Source organism: Echinops telfairi, unplaced genomic scaffold (assembly GCF_000313985.2).
Source record: "Echinops telfairi isolate 266 unplaced genomic scaffold, ASM31398v2 ScPeMD7_10;HRSCAF=50, whole genome shotgun sequence".
In the NCBI taxonomy this organism is placed as follows: domain Eukaryota; kingdom Metazoa; phylum Chordata; class Mammalia; order Afrosoricida; family Tenrecidae; genus Echinops; species Echinops telfairi.
Genome location: NW_022103907.1, coordinates 5093544 through 5094950, shown reverse-complemented (window position 1 = coordinate 5094950; position 1407 = coordinate 5093544). Strand labels below are relative to the sequence as shown.

The window sequence follows — 1407 nt, the reverse complement described above, 5'->3', positions numbered from 1 at the left end:
GTGTTTTGTTTTGTAGGTTGCAGACAATCCTCACTCTGAATACGGTCTCACAGACAACGTCGAGGTAACTTGCTTAGTTCTTGTGCCGCATCTGTGCGTGTATTTTGAGCTGGAGAAAACTTGGGATCCTTTTTTGCTAGGTTGGCTTTGCACAAAGGACAACTTTATTATCCTGATATGACTGTTATCAAATTATGGGAAGATCATTGTATACTAACAGTACTAGTTCCTTATGGTGTACAGACATACACATTAGTTTTGAGCTAATAGTCGAACTTTAAACATCATTATAAGAAAACCCAAGACTAGTCACCAGAATCCTTTTGCTTGGTGGCTTATTCATGCATCTGTTGGGAATATGGCTATGTAAAAACTGCACATATCAGAATCAAGAGACACATTGGTCTTTGTAGTGTGCTGTTGAAGTAAACATTTAATGCTTATTTCTTTGTGGAGTTTCCTAGTAGGTGCTATTGGAAGCTGTCACATACTTGTTTATTAGGTTTAGTCTGACTTGAGGAAATCCATGTGAAAAACAGACAAAGTATATTCTTATCGAACATTCTCATTTAAATGCTAAGAGCTTTTTGTCTTTAAAAATGGCTAAAAATGAATAAATGCTGCAATGAATGGATTAACCAGAGCTGGGTGGAGATAGAAAATTAGCCCTTTGGAAGAAAAAAAATGGTTTCTACTTAACAACAACAAAAAGACACTAATGATTAAGTTTGAATCAATTAGGGCAGAACTTTTCCAAGCAGTATAAATATGCTAATAATGGCTAATATTTATTCAGATCTTTTATTATGGGCCAGATTCAGTTCTAAATAATATACATATATTTTCACCCCTGTACGACTTGTAGCGAAATATGGGCATGTTGTTTCTATAAAGATTACAGCTTAGGAAAACCCTTTGGGGGCACTTTGATTCTGCCCTGTAGGGTCACTATGAATCACAATCCACTTGATAGCAAAGGGCTCAGAAGGCTTAGACCAGAAGTGTCTTCTCAGTAGACAGTAAGTGGAGAGGTGTATTTTCAGTGTAGACAAGCTGACTTCTCTGAAGTAGAGTTAAATTGTTTTGTTGATCTTATTACAAGAATTCACTGAAATGACGATTGCTAGGATGCTTATTGGTTTGCAGTCAGCATTAAAATCTGTACCGGTTTCATGTGAAGTGCTCTTTTGAGTCAGATGAACATACTGTAGATTATTGTGTTGTCATAAGAAATTTACTTTTTTCTTATGCATCAGCACAAGCAGTCTATTCTTGATTTGATAGTGTCTGTATATGTGAAGGCAGAATTATGATACTCCTATGAGCCCACTTGCCACTGAGTTGATTTTAACTTTGTCTCTAGGACAGAGTATAAAAGCTCTATATGGTTTTTGGGTCTCTGTATAT

The 1407-nt window shown here is 36.1% G+C and overlaps 1 protein-coding gene across 1 annotated transcript in view; it reads left to right on the top strand.

Moving 5' to 3' along the window:
* DPY30 (dpy-30 histone methyltransferase complex regulatory subunit) overlaps positions 1-1407 on the top strand; it is a 23927-nt gene that overhangs the window by 7621 nt on the left and 14899 nt on the right. The window contains exon 2 of the mRNA XM_045287021.1: positions 17-64. Coding sequence (XP_045142956.1) covers positions 17-64 — 48 coding nt within the window. The remainder of the gene's footprint in view (positions 1-16; positions 65-1407) is intronic.